This window comes from Colossoma macropomum, unplaced genomic scaffold, assembly GCF_904425465.1.
Source record: "Colossoma macropomum unplaced genomic scaffold, Colossoma_macropomum, whole genome shotgun sequence".
Taxonomy (NCBI): domain Eukaryota; kingdom Metazoa; phylum Chordata; class Actinopteri; order Characiformes; family Serrasalmidae; genus Colossoma; species Colossoma macropomum.
This window is the reverse complement of record NW_023494795.1, coordinates 41,616,982-41,642,121: the sequence shown is the minus strand read 5'-3', so window position 1 is coordinate 41,642,121 and position 25,140 is coordinate 41,616,982. Positions and strand designations below refer to the sequence as shown.

Genomic DNA, 25,140 nt, shown 5'->3' with positions numbered 1-25,140 from the left:
TTCACTTGCCACATCACTTCCATTTGATTTATTAATAAAAGATATTGGAAGTAAATTCATTATGGATCATTGCTTTAAAACTACCAAGTCCTCACACAGTGAGAAAATAGAAATCCTGTATAGAAAGAAAAGATGCATCGAGATGCATTGATAATCGTTTTATAATCGCATCGCAGCCCTCTGAATCGTAATCGAATCGAATCGTGAGGTGCCTAGAGATTCCCATCCCTATAACACCATTATAATAAAAATCTCTGTGTGCACTCATACGGAAATCTGATATATGGCCTTATGTGTACATATATCATAAAGGCCAAGCATATACTTCATAATATATGTGGCTTATTCTTAGTATCCGGAGCGTACATGTATGTCTGATCAGTGAGTGAACACGTAATATCTGGCGCCACTGTTATAATTGTTTGCTTTTAAATATTAAATTATTTAAATGTTTCAATGAACAATATTTTTATTTACTTATACAAAATATTTTATTTATTTATTATAATTTATTTATATGTTTTAATGACTATTGCGTTTTATACTAACTTTCACTTCATTAGGAAGTATGTGGAAGAAAAAAAGATGCATGTCTATTCTTTTCTAAAGAAATATGACACAAATCAAAAGTATTTCATATCTGTTGAGGTCTTTACATTGATATCCACATGTTTACAGTTTTATGCATGTTTGGACAACTAAAAACCTTATATTATATAACAGGTCGCTAACATATATGAGCAATGTATGTTATTCATATATGAATATTTTCTATCATACATTGCTATATGTTTATATGTGATACACATTTGTTTGTATATGTTGATATTTGGCTGAAATATATGTCCGACACTTTGAAAATGGACAATTTCAAGTAAGTTTTTATATATATGTCCATATGTGACTAATATATGTTGGGTATACAGGAAACACATATATGCCAACATAGCTCATATATTTAAAATTCATATACTGCCATATATCAGCTTTCCATATGTGCACTATGATATACACAGGCTTTAAAATTAAGTTAATCTGTATTATATTTGTACACTGTGTTTTTATTTGCATTATGTTTTAAAGGGGAATTTCATCAAATTTTACAATTTCTCTGCATAATTAAATCATTAAGATGTAAACAGGGTTTGGTGTGCAATGCCCCTGTTCTAGAGAAACTTACAGAGAACCTTACAGAGTCAGAACTGTTCAAAGTGGTGGTGATAGGAACCAGACGTCCACCTCTAAAAGCTCCCTCACAAAAAGTAATTGCATGAAATGGTTATGAGTACACTGCCTGATGTCTGAGACATTGTTTTCCTATAGTTATGACAAGGTTTTGGCCTAAAACATCCATCCAGAATGTTCTAAGGCAAAATAGTCCCCAAAGAATTTTTTTCCCCTGGCTTTTCCACTATTTACCATCATCAACATTACGTATAAAAACCAATGGCTATATTTATGTGTTGGACATCTGTTCCCATCACCTTTGTTTACAGCTTAATGTGTGAATTATAGTAAAATTTTGAAAGTTCAGTGGAATTCCCCTTTGAGATGGAATCTTCTGTGCACCATTCAATGGCAGTGGTGACTTTTTCCCCACATTTTGTTCCCCTACATGACTCAGCGAGTGCATATCTCATGAACATACAGACACACTGACGCTACATACCTCGATATCTATACAGAATTGTCCTTATAAAGTTAAAATACCCAGAGACTAAAAACCTTCTACAGACTAAAACCTTCTCAGTCAGAAATTCTCAGTTAGACGTGAAAATATAACTTGATTTCCTTCACAGTTATATCAGAAATGGATCGCCCTCTGCTGGTCACTTTTAGAACAGCGTCATAAATCGTTGAGGTCGGATACGAACTACAACTCCCATCGTCGCTCGGTCTTGGTTTGGACCAATGAAAACGCGCGCCTCATGAATAATGTATATCGGGACTTGTGATTGGTCATCCACGTGGCCATGATTGAAACGTGAACGTTGTGGTTTTTGGTATTTGGAAGCCGGTTGTTTACCTTTTTTCCTCACGGGTTTCTGGGCAGGTTTGTTCGCCGTTTTGAGCAAATTTATTGTGTTTTTTAAAAAATACATAATGCCTGTTCATTCTCGAGACAGAAAAGAGTCTAATCACGAAGACATGGACGTGGACTTTCCTGAGCAAGAAGGTAGCAGCTCAGAGGAGGAGGACACAGTGAGCTCTACTGCGTCTGAAGATGGAGACACTTCAGGTCAATATGAGCCTTTAATGGTCTAGATACGCCATGTAAACACTGAAGTCCTCAGCATGTACGAAGTTGAAGTTGGTTTCTTATTCGAATTTCCCGTTCCACCTTAAATGGTGCAGCAGTTACATTCTGGCGCCTGCAGGATTTAAGGTGGAACGGGAAATTCGACAAAAAGCCAGCTTCAGCCTCGTTGTTAATATCAACAGTATTGCTGCGCCAGAGTAATATGTAAATCGTACACTCTTAAAAAATGGTTCTTCAAAGATTCTTTGGTAAAGGCAGGCTTTACATTTAGAACCATGAGTTCTATTCTGTATGCTTAAATGGTTCTTTGCATGGTTAAATGGTTGTTCAGATGGAGAATGTGTTGTTGTGTATGGTTGTATGTAGCATAAGTTTGACATCGTAGCTATAGCAGAACCCTTATTGGTACTATATAGAACCATTTTCAAAAAGGTTTTATACAATATTCAATATTAAGCTGCAGAACCATTTCACCATGCAAAGAACGATTTGAGCATGCCAGTGGTTCTATGTAGAACTCATGGTTCTAAACAGAACCATTCCCTTTACTAAATAAATCTTGAAGAAGCATCTTTTTAAAGGTTGCAGAACCCTTTGCTGCTATATAGAACCATGTGCAATACATTGTCCATCAGTCTGAAGAACCATTTCACCATGCAAAGAACCATTTAAGCATGAAATGGTTACATAAAGAACCATTAGGTTACCTTTACTCAAGAACCCTTGAAGAACCATCTATTTTAAATGTGCAGTGTGATTAATACCACCTGTCAAGTAAAAAAAGAAAGTTTTTCATTTCTGTAACATTTCTTGTTGTAATATTCCTGAGCATGGTTCGCTAACAGCCTGTGTCAGACTGATGCTTGTAGGCCTGTGCCTATTCAGTCATGATGTGATGTGTTTTCACATTTCCAGAGATGGATGATGAAGATTGCGAAAGGAGGCGGATGGAGTGCTTGGATGAGATGACCAGTCTGGAGAAGCAGTTCACTGACCTCAAGGACCAGTGAGTAGCATTAGATTGTGGACACTCAAAAGATAAACTGGAAGACTACAGTAATGCAGCAATACAGTAATACATAAGCACAATGGGCCTCATTCACCAATATCTCTGTCGGATTCATGACATGTTCTTAAAGCACAGAACTGTTCTCATCTTTGTGCCCTTGAGTGTGTGTAGATTCTCTTCATATCTAAGAACAAATCCCAGATAATAAACATTGGTGAATGTCAGTCTTTGTAAAAACTGCAGAAGTGGGTTTTAAGAAGAGATTTCTTCATAAGAACGGTTGCTGAATGAGGCCTAATGAGGTTCAAGCCTGAATAGACTGATAAGTCAATGTGTGATGATCAGTTATTAATCTTAGTGTTACTGAGCTCTACTAAAGCCTGAGTAGACTGATAAATCAATGTAATCAGTTATTAATCTCAGTGTTACTGAGCTCTGCTAAAGCCTGAGTAGATTGATAAATCAAAGTGATGATCAATTAATGTCTTGGAAACTGATATGCTAGAAAATGTGAAAACCCTGACTTTATCAGGTTGTACAAGGAGAGGCTTAACCAAGTGGACCTCAAACTACAAGAGGTGAAAGCTGGCAGCGCTCCAGAGTATCTAGAACCCCTCGCCAACCTCCAGGAGAACATGCAGATCCGTACAAAAGTGGCTGGTGAGTTTCCATTAATGAAAACTGCATCAAACTTGAGTATTATATTAGTAAAGTAATCTGCTGAACATTTTCACAAATAATCAGGTAATCAGAGAAAAGGCCAAACAATCTAATTCATTTAACTGAATCATGGATAACCTTTCAAACATTCCAAAATACCTACTTGCAAGCCTTTTGCCATCCCGAGTCTGCACACAGGACCAATTCTCTGCTTGTTTGTGTGAGGAGCTCATTATCACTGGTTTATTTTCACCCACAAGAATTCCAAACCATGAATCGATTGCAGTGCGTCACTTTTCTGCGTGCAGTGGTCGGGACTAGCTCAGCACTTTTTGTTAAAAAAAATCCTTTCAGCACCAGCATGAAACTTGAAAAGGTAAGTGACGCAGTCTCGTAACAAAATGAACCAATCACGCAATGAACCCAACGCATTGTGCTGAGAGCGGATAGCTTCCACACATGCAGTGGGCTGCGCCAGAGTATACTGGGAGCAAACCTCACACCACCGATTTCAGGAGGACCAGAGATCAGTTCTGGACTGCTTCCAGGCTTAATATCTGCTTTCACACTCAACCAAACTTGCCAAACTCGCAGAGCAAGTGGTCCTGGGTCCAGAAAAAAGCTCTAGCGTGAAAATGCCCTAAATATAAAAATATTTGAGCAAGCTTAATAAATGTTTTGTACAACCTGCAAATCTCTACTATAAATGAAAACATAAGCGCTGGTTGTTTGTGAACATTTCAGCTGAAAGTGTGTATGTTAGAACTTATCCCATATGTGGGGTTAACTGTAGCAGACTCAGGTTGTGAGTTTAACGTTTGCTGGAAAAAGGCTGGAAATTTCATGCAAAACACAATTAATTCAGTACAGTTAGTGTTATTTGAACCAGACACGCTTTCCAACCTAAAATACATGAACATTACAAATTATATATATAAGTATATATGAAAGAGGCTGTCAAACACTGGCAAATTGACTCAAAATATAACAGCAAATATCACATTAAATACATTTGAATCAGTTATTTTTTTTTTTATCAGTTTAATGTCTTAAAGGCTTTTATTTTGTACTTTGGCTTTCTTTATTTTGTTGCCAGGGCGACTGGTGGATCCTCATACTGTCCGGACACTCCAAATTTTTTATTTCGTCAGTGTATTGTAAGCCTTTGGCCACCACTAAACCACAGACATCCAGCAGTGCAACATTCCTAACAGCGCTAATCCTTAAGAATGAAGACTTGTTAAAACTGGATTGTTTATGAATAAGGATAATTGTCCAGATCATGGGGCTTTTCTCCCTTCCGGGTAAATGTAATGAAGCTGACTCATGATTTTATGGGGCATGCTCATTGGAGAAGGGTACAACTCCATGAATTAAGGGTATATATAAAATTTTACAAGCCAAACTGAATTAGGCCTGTTTTACTTGTACATTAACAACCGCCTGCACTCAAAAATGTGTTTTTTAAATGATTAACTTTTATTGAAGGATCATAAGCCTGATGTTCTCTCCCTGCAAAAGAGCACTGCAGATAAACACTAAAAAGCTTATTATTGCTTGGAGCATCGTAATTCATTACACTTTGTGATGTGTCTTGCAGGGATCTACCGTGAGCTCTGTTTGGAGTCTGTGAGGAATAAGTATGACTGTGAGATGCAGGCAGCCAGTCAGCACTGGGAGGTATGAACTATCACTAGGGCTTTGTGTTCTAGATTAAAAGCAGTAATGTGAAGCTTGTAAAAGACATGCCATATGTTTTATTAGAAGCTTGTATCAGACATTATCCTATATCTCAGTTTGTATGTATCAGTTTTACGGTGACTCTTTCAGTAAAGAGTTCTGGCCTAGAGCTGCCGCCACTTTTTTCAGTTTCTAACAACTAACTGGAACCTACTTAGACTGTGGCGCATATTCATAGTCAGTGAATCTAAAACCTCCAGAAGAACTAGAGTGATGTCTTTCTTTACTTTGATTGTAAATCAAGCCTAATTATTTTGCTAGTTAATATAACGTGCAGGTCCAGCTCCTAAATTCCTAACCAAAGGCAGAGCTCGCTCAGCTATATCTCCCTAGATACATCGAAAACAATCCTGATTGGACAGATTTTATTAGCCGTTTCAAGATTTTAGCCCTTTGTTTCCAACCAAAACTCGATTATATTATTATATTTAATAAATGATTCTATTAAATAATATAAGTAATATTAAAGAAGCTGTAATAATAAATAAAATAAAACAAAACAAAACAAAAAAAAACAAAAATCTCAGACATGCATTTTTTTAGTGCACAGAAATCTGAACGCCTGAGCCCTGGGGGGTTCCCACTGTAGATAGAGAGATGTATTTTATTGATCTTCAAGGTGAAATTTAGGTACTGGACTTCCTTGAGGAGAGAGAAATAACAAAAATATTCTGTTGTATTAATGTTTACGTATTATGAATTTCAGCAATGTCAATACTGCAGTAACATTTAACCGGCAGTATATCTTACAGCCCTAACTGTTTCTAGCCTCATGTCTCTTTTATTAACTCTTTTATTTTGAGGCTGTGATGTTTTCCTGTGTTTCTCTGACAGAGTGAGAAGCTCCTGCTGTTTGATACGGTTCAGAGTGAACTGGAGGAAAAGATCAGACGGCTGGAGGAACACAGGCACAGTATAGACATCACTTCAGGTAGTAGTGAAGCCTCTATTACGTAAAATATTTTACAGATTTCACTTTTTCTCCTCCTCTGTGACTGTGGAAGCTCATTTCTACCACTTGAAAAAATTTGTTTTTGACTTGGCATCTCACAATACCTTGTTTTATTGTCCCTAACTGTATAGTAGTAATTCATAATTCTGAAATACATGTAATTATAAGAAGTAATTATGACAGTTTGACATTACCTTTGAGATTTAAAGTCAGAATTATGAGATACCAGCTCATTATTATGAAATATTAACTCATTGTTATGAGACACTTCCTTAGCATTGCGATTCTAACTCATTATTAAGATGTTAACTTATTATGAGATACTAATTCTAACTCATTATCAGAAACTAAAAGTATCTCAAAGATTAGTAACTCAATATTATAATACATTATAGTGTGAGTTAGTATCTCAAAGATTAGTTAGTACCTCATAATGAGTTAATAACTCATTGAGATATTGATTCATTATGAGATACTAACTCATCATTATGATATATTAACTCATTATTATGAGATGCTAATCTTCACTAACTCATTAAAATATGTTTTAATTTTTGAGATACTAACTTGTAACTGAAAACACCTCATAATTGTGGCTGAATGTCTCATAAAATGAGATGCTATCTTATAAAATCTGAGATTTTAAGTCTGAATTATGATATCAGCTCATTATTATAGGAGATACTAACTCATCATTATGACATATTTAATCATTATTATAAGACATGTTCTTGTTATCGTAACTTACTAAATGAATTGTTTTATTTTTTACTAATAAAACTATATTATTTCAATAAAATTGATCTTGTTTTTTTTCCTTAAACCAGAACTGTGGAACGATGGCTTGCAGGCGAGGACAAATAAAAAGAAAGATCCCTTCTGCCCTGGCAAAAAAAAGAAACCTGTTGTTGTGTCAGATATCCTTTACACCATGCGACAGCTGTGCTATTTTTATCTACACACTTAAAAATGATGGTACTTCAAGGGTTCTTTAGTAAAGAAATAGTTATGTATAGAACCATGTACACTCAAACAACGCTTTGCATTAATAAAGGGTTCTTTGCATTGTAAAATGTTTCTTTAGATATATTCAGATCCATATAGCACCAAAAAGAGTCCTTTCATTATTACAAGCTTGACATCATAACAATAGAAGAACACTTTTTGGGTGCTATATAAAACTCTTTTCAAAAAGGTTCTATATAGAACCATCTACAGCATATTCGCCATCAAGCCGAGGAACCATTTCACAATACAAAGAACCACTGAACCATAAAAAGCGTTCTTTGAGTGTCCATGGATCTATATAGAAACATTTTCATTACTAGAGAACCCTTGAAGCGCAATCTTTTTTAAGAGTATAGAGCTGTCAGGATTACTAAGGTAAACTTTATTTTAAAGAAATAATTTATTGAAATTTACTTTATGGATGAATCAGTGGTTATTATTCACCCTTTACAGTAGCACAGCATAATGGATACACCCATTTATATATTGTTAGCCTTTTTAAAAAGGTATTTTGAAGTCTTTGAAAGGCTCTATGTGGATTGTTATTGCTCAGCTCTAATGTATTCAATAGTTATAGTCTCGTTTTTGTCTAATGTATTATATCCAGGTTTGCTTTAGTTAGTATTTGTTTATTTGTTTCCTTAATCGCTCCCACGACCATATATTGTTTACATGTTGCAAGACCTGGACATACTTGAAGACTGGACAGCGATAAGAAAGGTTTGGATGTGTTTTCACAAGAGTTGTATTGATTTATGAAAGTGGATTGTGTTATTTACTGCACTGTGTTTCACAGGCGATGGCTTCGATGGGACCACACAGAGTAAAAGTTGACGGTAAGATATTTCTGCAGTTTGTCACCCTCACAGTGTGATACCAGTCTGCTGTGAATCATCAGACTTGGGAATTTCCTTCTGTGATGATTCATATTAGGCATGTGTGAAGTATTCTTATGAGGAGTGTTTACCAGTGTGAGTGCAGTGATTAAAAAAAACTGAAGAAACTAAATTAATTTTGCTGTATTTCATCAGACAACCACAGAGAGGTTTATTAGGTCTTAGGTTTACACTTTTAGGTCAAAACAGGAAAACAATTACATGATTTGAACATTTATGAATATGAATTACATGATTTGTTTCATAACATTTATGACATTTTAAGTTCTTGTATAGTGTCAAGACTCACAAAGCTCATTATTCGATTTGATACAGTAGAGTAAAGCTGGGTGACAACAGATAAATAAAGTTTTTTTTAATCAAACACACACTTGGGAAGTGTTGATTAAGCAATGACGATATCCATGATATACCTAGAGAAGCATATCATTTATCACGATAACGTAACAGTGATTATGGTCATATTGTCTCAAATTATTTACATTTCATGATACAGAAAAAAATATAAGAAGTGACTAAAAAATTACTATGTTAATAAGACATTACATTTTAAAAAGAAAAGCTGTACTTTATACCATCTCCAGTTAACGCTTTATATGTTGTGATACTATCTGATAAAAAACTATGTTGTATTGTTACATCCCTGCTTTATTTTTTTTAGCTTGTATAAAGTGGTAGCGTGTGCTAGGTAGTATACATAGAATTGGCACGCTATAAAATGTTATTAACATCTATTGTGTAACATTATAAAAGTGATAAGATTCTTAGGATTATTTCATTAAAGACCTCATGAATGGGTTCCTGAAGTGGTTAACCAAATGAGTTGTTATGATTGTATAGATTGGTTTTTATTTCAAATGTGTTACAATAAGCATGAAAAATATATAAACTAAAACACGCCAATGAGAGCATTATGTTGTTGCGACAAGAAACTTCTAGCTACAAAACATGGCTGTGCTAACATCAAATGTTTGAGATGCTTGGGCTGTGCAGTTAACAATAGGCTAAAATGGATTCCTTTACATTTTGGGAATTTTGACTGTTTAAAATTGTGACAGTGTTTTTTCAATTTTTGTTCCACTTATATCTAGTAAACTCCTAAATATGGTCTGTGGAGCTGTTAGCTTGCTGAGTTAATACTTCTGCTAGTCTAACAACTTAATGCACAAGCCAGGTTAGGTTCTAACAGATGTGGTGCTAGTACTAGATAAGCTAGCAAGCTAACAGCTGAACGCCCTACAGAAGAGGGTAGGCTCTGCCTTTCTGCCACTTGACTTGAGTCAGATTTGAGTCTTTATCCTTGAATTTTGTTTCGATGGAAAATCTGTTAGAACTGAACCTGGCTTGTGTGTGAGGTTGTTAGCCTGCTAGCTTAGCTAGCACTAGCAGCAGTACTAACCCAGCAGGCTAACAGCTCCACACACCATGTTTACAGTTTACAAGATGTGGGACAGAAATTTAAGACTTTAACAATTTTAAAGACATAATTCCCAAAACGATACCAAAGGGAGATCTCGCTCAGCTATATCTATAGCTATATATACAGCTATAGTTTGGGTCACGGTTGGCCCGCTGGGGCAAAACTGGCCTCCCACTGGCTTTTTGTTCAGCGTTTTCTTGGCACCCCACTGGTGGATAAGCAGAGTGTTGAAATTCCACTTTTCATCACTCGTTTTGCCATCACAGTCCAATTTATTTCATTTGTTACTCTTTGTAAATTAGTTTAGTATATAATTTTAACATTAATGTCATAAATAAAGCATACATGAATATATGAATATGTGGTGCCCTCTCTATGGACACTGTAAAATGCACTTAAACCATATCATGGAAACCTCTGATTAGAAATAGCCAGTGACTCATTCAAGATCACATTTGCATCCCGTGAAACTTTCAGGGTCAGTTAATAGATGCCCAGTGTAGCCAAACAGGACAGCGAGGTGATGTGTGGGTGTTCCTGTAATGGAAAAATCTGCTTTCCTTCAGCAGTTCCATCGAAAGCTGAGAGGCATCATCATGTTGCCCGATCTGAGGACGGCCGCTTGTTCTACGACAGCAAGTGGTACAGCCGAGGACAGGCCATATCCATCAGCCGCAAGGATGAGTACCCCACCAGGTAGAGCTGTGTGAGCTGATTGTTAATCAGTATTGCAAAATTGGCCTTAGCTATAGTGATTTTAGCCATGCTTGCAGTATGTAAATGAGCCCTCCAGCCAATTTTGTTATGTTTTAATGAATCAAGGTGTTGAAGGCATGTCTTCCACCAAACATAAATGCAGACCTTTCTTTAACCATATTACATTTTAATACACTGCTGGTAATACTGCAGTCACACTATATAGCAGTATAATCATAGTATTGTCACTGTTGTGTAAAAATAGTTGTTGATTTTTACTTTTACCAGAGTTTTCCGTTTTCCGTTAGTAGTTTTGTTCATTTTAGTTTAGTCTGATTAAAATCCATTTTAATTTCTTTTTCAAACCCTTTAATGCTGTAAATGCACAACTACACTGAAAATGAGGGTCACCCTCAATGAATTTCTGAGTGAAAACAAAGGTTGAGATTTATTAAACAGAAAATCACACAGAAGTCTCAATAACTAAATCTAATATCAGAGGTTTGAGTGTTCAGTGTGTCACTCTTTAACTTTTATTACAGCCTCCATTCTGTTCAGGAGACCCCCTTTAGTTTCTCAAAGAAACCTGCTGACACACCTCCAAAGTTCAGTTGATCTTTTTCTGAAGTAATCAAACACATTCAGTGATTCAGATTGAGGTCTGGACTGGTCAGTCCATTGTTCTGAGAACACCAGCAGTCCCATTTTTTCTTTTTATCTTTTGAAAAAACATAACTTGTACTTAATGGTTATTTTGGCTTGAAATGAAATAAATAAAGGGTGATCTTCGACTGTTTGTCTAAACTCAAAATACTTTATTTTAAAGTTTTTTATTATTTCTTTTTATATTTCATTGTTGTTCACTTTTAGCAGTAGCAGTTAAACAGGCCTGACAGTAGGGGGTGCTGCAGCACCCTAAAGTGTTTCTAAAATGTTTTTGAGAGTATTTGCACTAAAACACTTCCTTACTTTTCTCCTTTAGCGCCATTATAACCACCATTAACCATGACGAGGTGTGGTTCAAGCGCTTTGACGGCAGCAAGTCAAAGCTTTACATCTCCCAGCTCCAGAAAGGCAAATACACCATCAAGCACTCGTAGATGTTCTTCTGTTCTCCACTTCGGTCTCTGTGCCTCTGTTCAGCCCAGGACGCACAGAAGCGTTGACCCCATCTTCGGTTCTCGCTCGGTTCTCATTTGCTTGCTGAAGCTGTGATGGGTTGTACGTCTGTGTGCCATACTTTTTTAGCCCTCTTGGTCCAAGAGGAATACAGTGCTGCTAAGAAGAATAAAAAAAGACTGGTTGCCAAGGAAACAGTGAAAGGACGTGTATGTCTGTGTGCATGCACATGTGCCTTGAATAGGACTACGAAACATGAGCTATTATTTCAAGAAGGCTTTGTTGTAAAAAGTGAGAGAATGGTGAGGAAAGCTGCCTAATGCCAAATAGAGCTCTGTGTGTCGCTAACTCTTAAACAGAGGATAAATCAAGTGTTCTTTATATTATTGTCAGTGCATCGTGTAAGCCTGCTAGTCATTTATTTCAGTATTTAAAAGGGAAATTCCACCCATTAAAAAAAACTGGGCACCCTGTATGATTAAGTGTTTGAGAGTCATTCAGGTGTGAAATGGTTCAGATTTCTTTACAGTGGTGGTGATAGGAACCAGGGGTCACCATGACTACAACACAGATATAGACATTTTATTTACTATCCAAAACCACCAGGAAATGTTGATGATGGTAAAATTTCTCTGTCTTTCTTTGGGGACTGTTTTGCCTCACAGTGTCCTGCATGTATCCCTCCACTATGAATGGATTTTAAGGCCAAAAGCTTTGTCGTAACTTTCTGTGAGGTAGCTTTTAGAGGTAGACGTCTGGTTCCTGTCACCACCACTGTGAACAATTCTGACTCGGTAAGTTTCTCTAGAATGGAGCATTTCACACTGTGAAAACCACTCTGAATGACTCTGTTAAAATCTTAACCATTTAATTATGCAGAAAGTTTGAAAAGTCTGTGGATTTCTCCTTTACGTTGTAAGACATGCACATAAACTGAAGCAGAGGTTGCCTTTTTAAGCTTCTGTCTAAAGATTGTATATACATACCTCAGACTTTTTCCTTTTTCATGATCATGCTTAATGTTGCTGACATCCAATTCAGTGCCAGAAATGTAGCATTAAAAAAGCTTGGATCAAATGCATAGTTGTTCCAGATGCCTTATTGAACAACGTTCTCCAAAACCACTCTCCAGAATTTTTAAGATTTTCAGTCATAGAAAAAACACTCCTTGTCCAATATTTTCTGTCCTTAACACTACGACTGAAAGTGCCATTGCTCAATAAAGACACTAAGAAACTGGGCAGCAAGCAAGTCTCCTGAAAAGAACAGAAGCTGTAATGAAGGCAAAGTGTGGATGTGCCAAATACTGAAAAATCTGATACTTTAGTTAGTTGTTGAAGCTTCTGTGTAATTATTTGTTAAATGCCTATTACCTACTGAATGAATAACTTGTACGTTATGGCCATGTTAAATGGAAATTAAATAAATAAAGGGTAGTTTGTGACTTTTGTACAGAACATTTAGTTTTTATGGATTTTAAGCTGTTCTTTAAACCAAACTGATGCACCCAGCAAATTACATACTCACCAGTTAAACATTAGGTCCTGTACATCACAAGTATAAAGCATATAAAATAGAATTCAACTGCTTGGCAGCAGAGACACCACTATTTTATGTGCATTATATAATGGATATCATGGATATAAAGCTGCACTATGTAAGTGGGAAGTCGAGAGTTTTTCACACCACACTGTATGTATTTATGTATTAATGTCACTCAGAAGAAGGTCCAGCTCGATGTTTAGGCCTCAAATTATCTCAAAATCAAAATTATACTGATGAAAATGTAATGACAATAGTAGACAATTCACTCACATCCTCAGAAGATGCATCCTTAACAAAATTGTCTGAGTTCCCTAGACTGATTTCCCTTTGAATTCTGTCTCAATCACCGGATTCATCCACTCAGGGAAGAGGGCTTAAGCACAACCCATACTACAAAATGTCCTTTCACATACTGCATGCAGTTACACATTTTCACCAGAGGGGTCTCCAAATCCCCATACTGACATACCTTTAAATGCATCACTAAAAGTACCGCTAAAACTAAAAAGCAGAACATTTCTTGGACATTACTGATAATGCCAACAATAGAAATAATTGACAGACATTTCTGTTGTTTTTTTTGTTTACAGTGTCAAAGTGACCGTTAATCCAGAGTGAATTAACAGCTTCACCTTTCAGCTTTCCCTTTAAAACAACTCCTCCCGGAAGACGCCCAGTTCACACTGTAAGTGATTTATCAGAATGAGCTAACTTTGCTCTTACGAACATCACTTAAGTTCATCAGGTAACATTAGTAATGCAATTTCAGTTTCTGTTAATTAGAAATTTTCAGCAGCTACTTCAAAAACTATTAAACATTCTGCAGCTCGTCCTGTCAAAACGCTATATACATTAGTAAGCTAACTATGCACAATAAATTAAAAACTTAAAATTTAAGTTAAACTTAAAATAGAACTCATTTTGCAAACATGTCACAAAAATGCCATCCTGGAAATATATTCACACAGAGCTTCTCAAGTGAACCAGCATATTATATTAAATATTAAACCGTTTAGCCTAAATCTACAGTTATTGTATCACTTATTTTCAGCTATTGCTAATTATCTATATTTACTTTTTTTACATTACATTTTTCTTCAGGTGTAACCACAAAGTGTCAGTCTACAAGTATAGTCAATGTATCGGTCAGACCCTCAAATACAGATTCATTGAAACTCACTGTTTATCTGCTTCACCCACAATCAGATTCTGTCTTTGGTGTTCTTAACTAACTAGAGCTGCAGCCCTGCTCTGCCTCAGGGTGGTGCTGTAGCCGGCTGGTTCACCCAGTTGGTCCTTCATAGCCTAGAAACTGTAACTGAAAAACTTCCCAATGTGCTGCAAATCTGAAAACTCGCCCAGTTTCCCAAGAGTTTGGTATAAACTGAAGACAGAAGAGGAGATGAGTAAGATCTCAGTTAATGTGAGGAAGAGCACATCACCAAACTAGAAAAGAGCATTTCCAAAAACGTTTTGCTGCCACTGAAGCATCAGTGCCACTATGGTGAGTGAGTTAGCAGCCAGTCGACATGGGACCTCTGAATACCAGGGGGTATTTCACACACTAAACTAAGACTAACCTAGCACACATGTACAGAACTATAAATAGACTGGTATTTGTGTTCAGTCAGGATATTGCAGGCATGTAAATGTAATACATGATAAATGTTCATGTTATTCTGCATAACGCATGCAATAAACTCTTCCCATACCGGGAGTCGAACCCGGGCCGCCTGGGTGAAAACCAGGAATCCTAACCGCTAGACCATATGGGACAGCTGAGAGGGACTTGATACTGACCAGGGCTGTTCTCTCCAGGCCATGTTTATGTTAGTTCTGCGTGATTGCTGCAGTGACAGTGCAATAATATTCAGTACAGCTAGGCGATATAGCAAAAAAATATAATATGACAATACTTCTAATGACTCTGTTTAGATCTCAACAACTGAATAAAACTAGTGAACCAATAAAATCAGTGAAATCCCCCTGTAAGTACTGATCATATCAACGACATGCTCAAAATTTCACATTGTGATATAACATGATGTAATTTATCACAATAACGATTAATACCATCATATTGCCCAGCCCTAATACTAACTCAAAATTTTCTCTGCGAATTTATGCATGCTATAAAATAAAGCTATAAAACGTTTAAACATGAGGGTTATGGATCAGGTAGTGTCAGCTGGTGCCGGTAAAAGCAATGGGCCTCATTCACCAACAATTCTTCAGAAGAAATTTCTTCATAAAGCCCACTTACGCAGTTTTTACCAGGAATCTGACATTCACCAAGGTTTCCTTATTTGGGATTTGTTCTTGGGTAACAACAGAATCTACACACACTCAAGAGCACAAAGGTGAGAACAGTTCTGTGCTTTAAGAACATGTCATGAATCTGAGGTAGACTTTTTCTTAGGATCTTTCTCAAGAACGACCTCATAATCCAGAGGATCCAGTGATATTCGAGAGAAGAATTTTCACAGGACAAAACAAATCGGGTTCTGAATTTTTATTTAACACAGGTTGTGACAGAGGCGATTTTTCGAAAACCCTATTCATTCTGCCCATAGAGAAATGAAGGTTAGACCCGGAGTTCCTAATATGGGCGTAAGAACATGGCACGGACTACGAAATGATGACCGACACGGCTACAGTGTGACGTCAAAGAAACCTGCTGCAGCTGGTTAGCTAGTTCTCTTAAAAATGAGCGCCTGTAACAGCTTAAACTACCAAACCAAGCAAAAGAACAAAGACAGACTGAAAATGACGGAGCGAGAGCAGAAGAGTGAAGGAAAGCAGGAGAGAGAGGACATTAAGTTAGCCAACGTTAGTTGGAGGGTCTGAAGAGGGACAACCTCGCTCTGAATTTGCTAGACAGGTAACGTTAACTTTAATTATTATTTTACACAGCACATTTGCGCTCATCCGAAGCTAACACACTGAGATTTAGGCTCAGAGAGAGGAAATGCTAACATTAATTACCTTTTCTGCTGGGCGGTTGTGAGCTGTGTGTGCTAACCGCTAATTTAGCGAGCTAGCTAGCTATTGTAATCAGCAGCGTTTATAACTACAACTGTGTTTACATGCACACCAGGGGTCGATATTTAGTCTCAGACTGTTAGAGATGGTCGTGTAAACAGATTAGTTAAGGTTTTAGTCAGTTTAGGCTTAGCGTGATTGAAAAGTGTAGTTTTATAGTATTTTTGCAGTATTTTGCAGCGAAAATTAACATGATGATTGCAGACACTGAAAGGAGTAAGAAGTCAATTGTGTTTGAACATTTTGTCAACATGAAATGGGAAGGAAAACGTGAACGATATTCTCAAACTCAAACTAGTGATGGGAATCGATTCCAAAAGAATCGTTTCTTCGACTCCAACGCGTCTGGGAGTCCCCAGGCCAGTGATTCTAAGAGTCGAAATGCTCGGAGTCGACTCTCCGATTCCATGTTTTTTCATGGTAATTGACACGAGGGACATTTTGAGGGAGGTACGTGTAAACAGTAAAGAGTCTGAGCTGAACTTGAGTTTAAGTTTGTTTGATTAGCATCTTTAAACAACGCCAGCTCTGCTCACCAGAGGCTCTGAGCACAAACTCTGCTCACAGAAACCTTTTCGATCCGTCCACCACTGCAGCTCTTCATTTTCTTCAGGATTTGGGTCGCAATAAACATTTATTAGACTCGGTACACGGAACGAAAACCAAGAACAGAGAATGTTTTTTCAGGGATGAAACTGAGATTTGCTCCTTATTCGCCAGCTTTCCACCTTAAATGGCGCAGCTGTTACACTCTGGCATGGCGCGCCGTGTAAACAACTGCTGCATCATTTGAAGTGGTCCGGAAAACCTCAAATAAGAAGCTGGGGAATACGAAGCCAAGTTTAGCCTCGAGAAAAGAGGAGGAAGATAACATCCAACTTTTTATTTTTCATAGGATTCTGACTACAGTAATGATGCTCTCAGTACATCACTCCGCTCCTTATTGTGTGAAATGAGCTGAATTTAGTCTTTACTTAGTCTTGGATAAGATTCCAGCAGCAGGAGTTGAGAGTCGGAGTCGTGAATCCCTCAAGCCTGTGTCAACCAGCAGGGGGCGCTCCGCTCCACGCCACAGTTCAATTAGACTTTTCTGTAGTGTATGTAAACAGACCTGGACCAGGCTCTAAGGATGTTTTTACACCCAGTCCGTTTGCCCCGGAGTTAATCCAGTTTGTCTTCACTTCTTTACTTTGGTTCAGACTAGTTTCACATTGCAGCGGCTAAAATGCAGCGGTTTACCCACGTGGGTGTTGTTTGTTCAGGGATTTGGCGCCCTGTTATGATGCAATGTATAATAAGCATTTCACTGTAATCAATACCCAGTATAATAAACTCTTCCCATACCGGGAGTCGAACCCGGGCCGCCTGGGTGAAAACCAGGAATCCTAACCGCTAGACCATATGGGACAGCTGAGCGCAGTCAGGTCAGCAGCAGTCATAGCATTGACAGTGCGTGAAATTGAACCCAGTGGACTCCACTGAATGGGGATCATTCGTGTCGCTTCCTGATCGGCTTCTCGTGCTGCGGATGGCCGAAACGCCTTAAACATTTCCCGCGTGCAGTTCAAATCACCGCATGTTTTTAGGAGCTGCCCAGCAACATATTCACTAATTGTGAACATGTTGAAGGAATATAAATTATCACCACCTTTCAGCACAGCACTTTCACCAAGATTCACAATCTTTATTTATTATGATTATTATAATTGTTATTATTGCATATCAAATTCATACATTACTGAATAAATAAATACATAATAAAAAAGTAATAAAATTGTCTTAATGACTTTATGTACTGTGCTTGCTGGTCTAATTATTATTATTATTATTATTATTATTATACACTGAAACTGCTCCATGCTTTATATTATTGAGGAGCTTCTTACAGTGCAGTGTATGGAGTCTGTATAGTCACAAAAAAACATTTATTTTGAAGATACACCGGTTCTTCTGGTATGGTTCTTCAAGGGTTCTTTTGTAAAGAAAATGGTTCTACATAGAACCATGAACACTGCTTTGGGACAAATTGTTCTTCAGACTGATGGAGAACGTGCTGTAGATGGTTCTATACAAAGCCTTTTTGAAAAGGATTCTATAAAGCCATACAAAGGGTTCTTCTACTGTTACAAGCCTGACATTGTAACTATACAATAACTCTTGTTCATGCTATATATAGAACACTTTTCAAAATGGTTCGGTAGAGAACCATCTACAGCACATTCTCAGTCTGACAAACCCTTTCATGATGCAAAGAATCCATATATCATGCAGAAGGTTCTTTGAGTGTTCGTGGTTCTATATAGGACCATTTTCTTTACTAAAGAACCCTTGAAGAACCATCTTTTTCTGAAAAAGTGTAAAATGATGGAAGTGCTTTGTGGAGATGTTTTATAAAAGAGTAAAATTCAGTTCTGTTTTATCTCTATGTCTCTTTATCCAAAGCAGCTTAAGTCCAGAAATGTGGGTGCAGCCCCCTAATGAGCCTCGCTAAGGAAGACAATGTGAGGAAAAACAAGCTAAGAGCACAAGGAAGGAAACACTGAGAGGAAACCAGACTCAAAACTACGACTTGTTTACAAGAAAGGTTAAAAGGTAAACAGGGAGAAAAAGGCAGCGAGCCAGCCAGGAGTCGAACCTAGAATCTTCTGATCCGTAGTCAGACGCGTTATCCATTGCGCCACTGGCCCGGTAACGTCTGGCGGGGTAGTAGAGTTGGAGCACTATTGTAGTCAGCATTCAGTCCACGCTGCTATTGGCTGCACTGTTTCAGAGAGATTTATATGTAAATGATTACCAGCCATTTCAATATAGCCTTGTTTACCTGGCCTTGTCATTTCCCCATGAGGGAATCCACAACACCATCTTAAATAGAAATGTCTGTATAATTCAGTGGTTGAGATGTAAACAGAGTGATTCGGAGTGATTTGGTGCGAAATGGTTCAGATTGCTTAACAGTTGTGGTGATAGGAACCAGGGGTCACCATGACTACAACACAAATATAGCCATTTTATTTACAAACCCAAACCACCAGTGAACCTACACATGTCTTCTGAGTTTTATATGTAATGTTGATGATGGGAAAATAGTGATAAATCTGAAAAAAAAAGGTTTTCTTTGGGGACTATTTTGCCTCACAATATTCTGCATGTACCCCCGCCAAAATCTTCTCAAAACTATCGTAAAACAATGTCTCAGACATCAGGCAGTGAATTCATAACCATTTCATGTAATAACTTTATGTCAGGAAGCTTTTAGAGGTGGACATGCAGTTTCTGTCACCAACACTGTGAACAATTTTGACTTTTTGAGAGTAAATTTCTCTAGAACAGAGCATTTCACACCAAACCACTCCGAATGACTCTGTTAACATCTTCGCCATTTACGCAGAAAATTTTGCAACATCAGTCTGAGCTGATCTTCTTTTCTTTACTATCACCTCCACTGGGAACAATTCTGATGATAACGTTTCTCTAGTTTACATCTTAACTATTTAAGTATGCAGAATTCTTGACAAATTGGTGTAATTCCCCTCTTTGGGCCATTTCATTACTGAGTTAGCCCTAGTTGTTTCCCTTTTTGGAAAGACTTCTGATTTGTATTTGCAAATCTTGCATTAAACTTATTTGTGAAGTGTTTGGTGAGGTTTAAATTTAGGTGGATTTTTTCATGCTGAACAGTGATACAAATCAATTTGCAGAGGAATGAATTGTTATACCTCTGCGAAACTCTGCTTTTAGGAATACTGCATATAAGAAACTCTTCCCATACTGGGAGACAAACCCAGGCCACCTGGGTGAAAACTAGGAATCCTAACCGCTAAATCACATGGGACGGTTTATGGTTATCTAATACGGACTGGTGCCATTCACTCCAGGACACAAGGACATTTATTCCTTTCTGAGTGATATTGGTTGTGGTAATAGTTATATGTTTCTAGGAAATTATAATGCAGTGATATTAAATTATATAAACATGATGCAGAATATGGATTGAATACTGGATTAGTTGATGTCATACAGATCTCTGTTTGGGTTAATAAGATCATACAGATGTTTTGTTCATAATCTTCTCCAACACTAGTTTTCTCCAGTTTTCATCAGTGTTTCAATGAAGTGACGCTGACTGACTGTGTGTAACTGGTAAATACAGTCAGATTTGAACTGAAGGGTTCAGTGCAGTGGTGGCTACTTGGTGATGTTTTATAAGTGTGTAAAATTCAGTTCATTAAATATGACATACCATTACTCAGAAAAACACAAACAAATGCCTTTTTATCCTGAAGAAATCAGTATTACTGGTCAGGTAAGTATCAACTGTGCCATATATTCAGTATTTTCTGTCTCTGTCTAACAGACATTGTCCCAAAGCAGCTTTAATGCAGAAACGTGGGAGCAGTTTCCTAATGAGCGTCACCGAGAGAGACTGTGCAAGATTACAAGATTTGAAGGCAAAGGGGTAAAATAAAACCATCGAGCCAGCCAGGAGTCGAACCTAGAATCTTCTGATCCGTAGTCAGACGCGTTATCCATTGCGCCACTGGCCCATGGGTGGGTGAGTACCTAAATGAGTTGGGGCACTGTTGTGATCAGCATTTAGTCCAGGCTTATATTGGCTGCTCTGTTTCAGAGAGATTTTAGTACCCTTTTTAACATGCCCTCATCGACCTGACCTATTAAAGGGAAATTCTGCATAATTCAGTGTTTGAGGTGTAAGCAGAGTGATTCAGAGGGGTTTGCTGTGAAATGGTTCAGGTTTCTTGACAGTGGTGGTGATAGGAACCAGGGGTCACCATGACTACAACACAAATATACACCTTTTATTTATTAGATCAGTAAACAGTGAAATCTGAGATTTAACCATATAAAATAATGTGGGTTTACTATCAGGTAAACAACAGGTCACTGTTCCCCTGGTTATTTATATGCTGTAAATGCTTATTACTCATTTTTAAGGTGTTTATGAACTAATTAATAACCATTAACTTATTTTAAACCATTGGTAAACTCTTTATAAGAGTAGTGTTATTCTAAAGTGGTATCCAATACTATAAAAACAAAATAGGTGTATACACAGAAATGTGAATGCAGCCCCCTAATGATCCTCACTGAGGGAGACAATGTCAAGAAAAGCAAGCTATAAGCACAAGGAGGGAAACACTGAGAGGAGCCCAGACTCAAAGCTCAAAACTGAGTGTCGCTGAGAGAGATGGTGCGGTCAAAACAAGGTTAGAAGATTAAAAGGTAAAGGGGGGTAAAGACAAAACCATCGAGCCAGCCAGGAGTCGAACCTAGAATCTTCTGATCCGTAGTCAGACGCGTTATCCATTGCGCCACTGGCCCTGTAAGAACAAGCAGGGGAGGGCCACCTACAAGGGAAATTCCACACATTTTTGAAATTTTGTAAAACAAGTATCTCCAAAATGGTATCTTTACAGGAGAAGGCAAAAACTTTTGTTACTTTCAATGTAAGTTAATAGAAAGAGATTTAAATCCACTCAAATTTTAAGCATTTCTATTGGTCCATTCTTCATTAAATTTTCACACAACGCAAAGGGCAGCTGCTGAGCTCACATGATGTAGAAAAAAAAATCAGAACAGACGGAGGTACTGGTTTTCTATAACAAAGAAACGCCACCTCTCATGTGTTATTGTTCCAGAAAATATTATAATAATAATAATCCTTTAGATTCCAGTAGATTGCTAAGTAGTCGGACACAAGTTGTGACATACATGAAAGTAGAGAGAGATATGACATTACGTACAGCATTTTTAGCAAAAATCTTAAAGTAGATTATTAAAATATTAGTATTATTACTATTTAAGATATTTTTATAACTTTAAAATGTTTTAAGTTGCTTTTTTTGCTGCTGAAGCTCAAAACACTGTTTTTCTAAAGATTCATTCATATATTTCATGTCTGTATCCATTTAATGTATGTTATGAATAAGAGCTGTTTCCTTCTTCATTTATTATACTACAAACATTAAATTTATGGTAACTGAATATCAGCCCCAAATATTGGTTATCAGTGCCATTGATCTGTATCAACCCTGAAAAAAACATAACGACCCCTAATGGAAATGTACCCTCTTAAAAAGATGGTTCTTCAAGGGTTTTTTAGTAAAGAGAAATTGTTTTTTGTTTGTAATTTTTTTTTATTTTATTTTCTGTTAATCAAGCAGCTATTTATCACAATAATGCAGAATTTAAGGAAAATAAAACCAACCGCCTTTCCCTCCCAGTCCCACTGGTCCATCCATCCCCCTTTTCTTTACATACATTTCTAACAGTTTATTAAATAAGATTTAATGAAAGGAATGAGATTAAAAAAAGGATGCTAGCCTATAAAATGTACATCAGAACATTTGTTCAAATCTTTTCATCACATCAAAACAAATCTTTCTCCAGGTCTTAGGAGTAGATGTTTTATTAAGATGTTTATTAATTCTAGCTGTGGCCAGTTTTAAGAAAACTATGTCATGTAGTTGAAATACTCAATGAATGTGTTAACATGCACTCAATAATCCGATCATAATCTGCAGTTATCTGATTATTCAAATGGTCATGTAAACAGCACACTCTGATTTCTTAGATCAGAGTAAGATCCATAAATCTGATTAAGAAATCTGATGAAGAGAGTTGTATTTTAGCTCAGTAATCAGATTTCTCAGTGCATGTAAAACATGTAAACTCAGATTTCAGTGGTACAATCTCTCTACTTCTTAATATTTACATTTTTTATTCTAATTAATGCTTTGGCTTGCTGTTTACATTTAATCTTGTTTTTGCACTTTTTGTAGAAAAAAGTAGTAAAAGATTAATTTAAAAGTAATTAATTATACTGTGTTTTCAGTATGGCCTTGTTTACTTGGCCTTGTTATTCCCCTATAAAGAAAAATCTAGAACATCATCTTAAATGGAAATTTCTGCATATTTGAGTGTTTGAGATGTAAACAGAGTGATTCAGAGTGGTTTGGTGCAAAATGGTTCACATTTCTTTACAGTGGTGGTGATAGGAACCAGGGGTCGCCATGACTACAACACAAATATAGCCATTTTATTTACTATCCAAAACCACCTGTGAACCTACACGAGTCTTCTGAGTTTATATGGAATGTTGATGATGAAAAAATAGCGTAACATCTGAAAAAATCATGGCCTGCATGTACCCCTCCACCACGCATAGATTTTAAAAACAAGTTTTAGGCAAAAACCTGTCTTAGAAATCAGGCATCAAAATCATAACCATGTCATGTAATAACTTTCTGTGAAGGAGCTTTTAGAGGTGGCGTGTATATAGAACTGTTGTCTTTACAAAAGAACCCTTGAAGAACCTTTTTTGAAAGTGTAGCTACTGTCAGGAAAAACCTTAAGCACAAGAGGAAGAGCTGCTCATGACAGGCTTGCGCAAGTTTCTGAAGAAGATTTTAAGGTAATAAAAAGTATCGAGCCAGCCAGGAGTCGAACCTAGAATCTTCTGATCCGTAGTCAGACGCGTTATCCATTGCGCCACTGGCCCTGTGAAAACAGCAGGGGGAGGGGGGCTTACAAAGACCGCATGCCACCTCTATTCATCAAAAGAGAAGAACGCAGTCATGCTTGTGACTCCAAAAAGCTCTGCCGTGACCCGGATTCGAACCGGGGTTGCTGCGGCCACAACGCAGAGTACTAACCACTATACGATCACGGCTCGCCACTGAGCACACAAGAGCCTTGCCTGTGAGCACATTAGCACTATGCTAATGCGCTAATGTTACCAAGTCACTGGAACATTAACTGAAGAAAGCTTCTGTTCTGTATGTGTCTTCAGTCTTATGAAACAGCCTGTCTGCAGTTCTATGAGCTTCACTGGACCTTTTACTGGATTTATAGACAGAAATTTTATAGACTGAAATTTTCTTGAAAGTATTTCTCACACATCCACCACTGAATCTGTACTTTACAGTGTATATAAACTGCTTTTATACCACACTGATTAACCTGTGGATTTTATTATAGCCTCAACTCACCAACCATTCAAAGTTCCAGTGAAGATTAAGAGGCTGTAGATGTTTACAGAGGAGTGTTCTTCCAGCACACGGCCACATGGCTTGTATTTAAGTGCCCCTCCCCCTCTATTTCCTCATTGGGCCAGTGGCGCAATGGATAACGCGTCTGACTACGGATCAGAAGATTCTAGGTTCGACTCCTGGCTGGCTCGGGATTTTTTGGTTTGCATCTATTGGTTTCACTCTTGACCTTTAAATCTTCCTTTTTACGCCATTTATTTTACCTTTTAATCTTTTTTACCCCATTTATTTTATTATGTACCTCGTAACCTTTTTTATCCCATATATTTTACTTTTTACCTTTTAATCTTTTTTACTCCATTTATCATTTACCTTTTAATCTTTTTTATCCCATATATTTAACTTTTTGCCTTTTAATCTTCCCTTTTATCCCACTTATTTTATCATTTCCCTTTAATTTTTCCTTTTTACTCTTTTTAGTCTGCCTTTTTATCCAATTTATTATATTCTTTATCTTCCTTTATATTCCATTTATTTTATTCTTTATCTTTAATTTTTTTACCACACTTAATTTACCATTTACCTTTTAATTTTCCCTTTTACCTTGTATTTTATCCTTTACTTTCTAATCTTTCTTTTTGTAGCGGATAAAAAGAAAGATTAAAAGGGTAAAACAAATAGTTTAAAAGGAATAACCTTTAAATTGTCCTTGTAAATGTGTCTTATTTGTCTTAACTGCAGTGTCTCCCTCTGTGATACACACTTATTGATGTAAGTGGATTTG

The 25,140-nt window shown here is 37.0% G+C and overlaps 1 protein-coding gene and 8 non-coding genes across 10 annotated transcripts; 2 read left to right on the top strand and 7 right to left on the bottom strand.

The window, feature by feature from the left end:
• The first annotated feature begins 1,952 nt into the window (after nt 1-1,952).
• brms1lb (BRMS1 like transcriptional repressor b) lies at nt 1,953-12,881 on the top strand. Of its 2 annotated transcripts, none has more exons than XM_036582453.1 (10): nt 1,953-2,239; nt 3,176-3,266; nt 3,802-3,929; nt 5,530-5,609; nt 6,504-6,600; nt 7,449-7,538; nt 8,285-8,349; nt 8,426-8,465; nt 10,515-10,641; nt 11,624-12,881. In XM_036582453.1, exons 1-10 carry the CDS (start codon nt 2,104-2,106, stop codon nt 11,739-11,741), a joined length of 972 nt encoding a protein of 323 aa, XP_036438346.1. In that variant the 5' UTR covers nt 1,953-2,103; the 3' UTR covers nt 11,742-12,881. The 2 variants fall into 2 exon arrangements, with proteins under 2 accessions (XP_036438346.1, XP_036438345.1); XM_036582452.1 differs by having other exon boundaries at nt 1,954-2,239; nt 10,512-10,641.
• Nucleotides 12,882-15,008: 2,127 nt separating this feature from the next.
• trnae-uuc lies at nt 15,009-15,080 on the bottom strand. Its single transcript has one exon. It is a non-coding gene; the product is annotated as a tRNA-Glu (tRNA).
• A 2,602-nt stretch (nt 15,081-17,682) lies between these two features.
• trnae-uuc lies at nt 17,683-17,754 on the bottom strand. Its single transcript has one exon. It is a non-coding gene; the product is annotated as a tRNA-Glu (tRNA).
• A 1,207-nt stretch (nt 17,755-18,961) lies between these two features.
• Nucleotides 18,962-19,034, bottom strand: trnar-acg. Its single transcript has one exon. It is a non-coding gene; the product is annotated as a tRNA-Arg (tRNA).
• Nucleotides 19,035-20,818: 1,784 nt separating this feature from the next.
• On the bottom strand, nt 20,819-20,891 carry trnar-acg. The gene has a single exon. It is a non-coding gene; the product is annotated as a tRNA-Arg (tRNA).
• A 723-nt stretch (nt 20,892-21,614) lies between these two features.
• On the bottom strand, nt 21,615-21,687 carry trnar-acg. Its single transcript has one exon. It is a non-coding gene; the product is annotated as a tRNA-Arg (tRNA).
• Nucleotides 21,688-23,793: 2,106 nt separating this feature from the next.
• On the bottom strand, nt 23,794-23,866 carry trnar-acg. The gene has a single exon. It is a non-coding gene; the product is annotated as a tRNA-Arg (tRNA).
• Nucleotides 23,867-23,965: 99 nt separating this feature from the next.
• Nucleotides 23,966-24,037, bottom strand: trnah-gug. The gene has a single exon. It is a non-coding gene; the product is annotated as a tRNA-His (tRNA).
• Nucleotides 24,038-24,474: 437 nt separating this feature from the next.
• On the top strand, nt 24,475-24,547 carry trnar-acg. Its single transcript has one exon. It is a non-coding gene; the product is annotated as a tRNA-Arg (tRNA).
• The last annotated feature ends 593 nt before the right edge of the window (nt 24,548-25,140 follow it).